The 2,467-nt window shown below is 63.2% G+C and overlaps 1 protein-coding gene across 1 annotated transcript in view; it reads left to right on the top strand.

Moving 5' to 3' along the window:
* The window catches only part of Ftcd (formimidoyltransferase cyclodeaminase), an 18,761-nt gene that overhangs the window by 14,732 nt on the left and 1,562 nt on the right, over positions 1–2,467 (top strand). The window contains exons 9-10 of the mRNA XM_013032903.1: positions 573–711; positions 1,443–1,538. Coding sequence (XP_012888357.1) covers positions 573–711; positions 1,443–1,538 — 235 coding nt within the window. The remainder of the gene's footprint in view (positions 1–572; positions 712–1,442; positions 1,539–2,467) is intronic.

The following is a 2,467-nucleotide window of genomic DNA, read 5'->3' as shown; positions in this document are numbered from 1 at the left end:
TCCCAGAGCCCAGCTCACACCAGCACCCTCCTCCTCCAGACACGTGGCCTCCCAGAGCCCAGCTCACACCAGCACCCTCCTCCTCCAGACACGTGACCACCCAGAGCCTAGCTCACACCAGCACCCTCCTCCTCCAGACATGTGACCACCCAGAGCCAAGCTCACACCAGCATCCTCCTCCTCCAGACACGTGGCCTCCCAGAGCCCAGCTCACACCAGCATCCTCCTCCAGACACGTGACCTCCCAGAGCCCAGCTCACACCAGCAATCTCCTCCAGACACGTGACCTCCCAGAGCCCAGCTCACACCAGCACCCTCCTCCTCCAGACACGTGGCCTCCCAGAGCCCAGCTCACACCAGCACCCTCCTGCTCCACACTCGTGTCCTCCCAGAGCCCAGCTCACACCAGCACCCTCCTCCTCCAGACACGTGGCCTCCCAGAGCCCAGCTCACACCAGCACCCTCCTCCTCCACACACGTGGCCTCCCAGAGCCCAGTTCACACCAGCACCCTCCTGCTCCACACTCGTGGCCTCCCAGAGCCCAGCTCACACCAGTACTCTTTCCCTCCAGTCAGGTGGCTGCCCTGCAGGAGGGGCTGAGGCAGGCAGTGTCTGTGCCACTGGCCCTGGCCGAGACCGTGTCTTCACTCTGGCCGGTGCTTCAGGAGCTGGCCCTGTGTGGGAACCTGGCCTGCCTGTCAGATCTGCAGGTACACGTGCATGGGGCGCGGGAGGCCTCTGGTAGAGGCCTCGGCCTTCTTCTCCAGCTGGGCTGGCTCCTTTGGTTTGTGTTTTGAGCCCAGCTTGCTGTGTGGAGCCTCTGTCTTCCGTGGGCTGGGTGCCAGCTGCTCCGAGGCTTGTTGCAAGCTGCCCAGTGGCCGGGAGCCTCCGGAGCCCCTGGCTGCACAACACTTCAGGCAGCCGCCCTCCCTCTCCTGCCCCTGTCCCAGCAGTCATCTGGACTCACCCCGTGTCTCCTGTGTAGACAGGCCAGGACGGCACCACGGCTCTGTTTCTGCAGCCACCCTGGACCCCATGCCCACAGGTCTCTGCAGGAAGAACGACAGCTCTCAGTAGTGCATCCCAGACCCAGAGAAGTGGCCCTCGGTCCCCAGAGGACAGGTGTATGCTGCAGAGGGTGCAGCTCAGAGAGGCAGCTTTGCTTCTGGGCTGTGGCCTTGCTTCCAGTTTGTCATCGCACAGGCCCCAGGGCCCACGTCTGCTCTTCTAAGAGGTTTCCATTCGCAGCTCAGAAGTCAGGCTGGGTCTCTGTGTGGGGCAGGGGCAGGGCCCCCAGGGTAAGGCATCCATCGGGGCCTGACCTGGCCCTTAGTGGAGTCCTGGCTGAGGCTGCTTGCTCAGTGGATTTCTGAGGGGCGAAGTCTCTGGTCTGGGCAGTCCTGAGTCCAGGAGTCAGCTCCATTCCCTGGTGTTTCTGCAGGTGGCAGCCAAAGCCTTGGAGATGGGTGTCTTTGGTGCATACTTCAACGTGCTCATCAACCTGAAGGATGGGACAGATGACGCGTTTAAGGGCCAGGTGGGCAGACTGGGCCTGGGACAGGCAGGGTTCAGAGGCCTGCGTCCCCCCTCGTGGGCAGGCCAGCTGGAGGTGGACAAGGCTTGGGGTCAGTGCTCTCTGGGAGCTGCCCAGCCCCTTCCCCGGGGAAGTCTGTGCACTGGGCCTGAGGAGCAGCAGGTAGAAAGAGCCCGAACAGATTGCACCAAACCTGTGTCTGTGGCACCGTTCAGGACCTGGCCGTGTCAGGCCAGGGACCACAGTTGTGGTCTCTACAGCACCGTTGGAACACACGCCCACCAGGCCGAAGCACAGCGCCGTGAGTGGGGCTTGGCTCAGTGCTAGAGCATTTCCTAGCAGGCCTGACACCCTGGGTTCAATCCTCGGTCTCTGTCCCCCCCACACCCCTTCTGCCTCACACACACAGTTTGGTGGCATTTAACACACTCACAGCCTTGTGTGGCCACTACCTCTAACATGTTCCAGAATATTCTCATTCCACTGAAGGAAGCCCTAGCCCCAGCCCTGACACTGTTCCGTGGCACCTCTGCTGGACCTATTTTGTGGCTGATTCTAGTATGGGGTGGTGGCAATGGGTCTCTTCTGGGCTGTGTGTCACTGTCCTGCCACGGTGGGGGGCACGGCCCTCCCCTGACCAGTGGAGGAAAGAAGTAAGAGCGGAGCGGAGTCTGCAAGGTCGCCGGACCCGGCTGTCCCCGGAGCTCTCGTCCACGAGAAGCCTGCCGGAAGCAGCTTTGATGACCCCATCACCTGGGGGCGGGCAGCAGGGAGGTGGCTGTGGAAGCCGGGCCCACAGGGCAGCTGTGCGGTGGGCAGTGTCTCGGGGAGGGCAGCTGTGGGGTGGGCAGTGTCTCGGGGAGGGCAGCTGTGGGGTGGGCAGTGTCTCGGGGAGGGCAGCTGTGGGGTGGGCAGTGTCTCGGGGAGGGCAG

The sequence above is a fragment of the Dipodomys ordii genome, unplaced genomic scaffold, assembly GCF_000151885.1.
Source record: "Dipodomys ordii isolate 6190 unplaced genomic scaffold, Dord_2.0 Scaffold159, whole genome shotgun sequence".
Lineage (NCBI taxonomy): Eukaryota > Metazoa > Chordata > Mammalia > Rodentia > Heteromyidae > Dipodomys > Dipodomys ordii.
The sequence above is the reverse complement of the archived record's forward strand: the minus strand, read 5'-3'. Positions and strand labels throughout refer to the sequence as shown.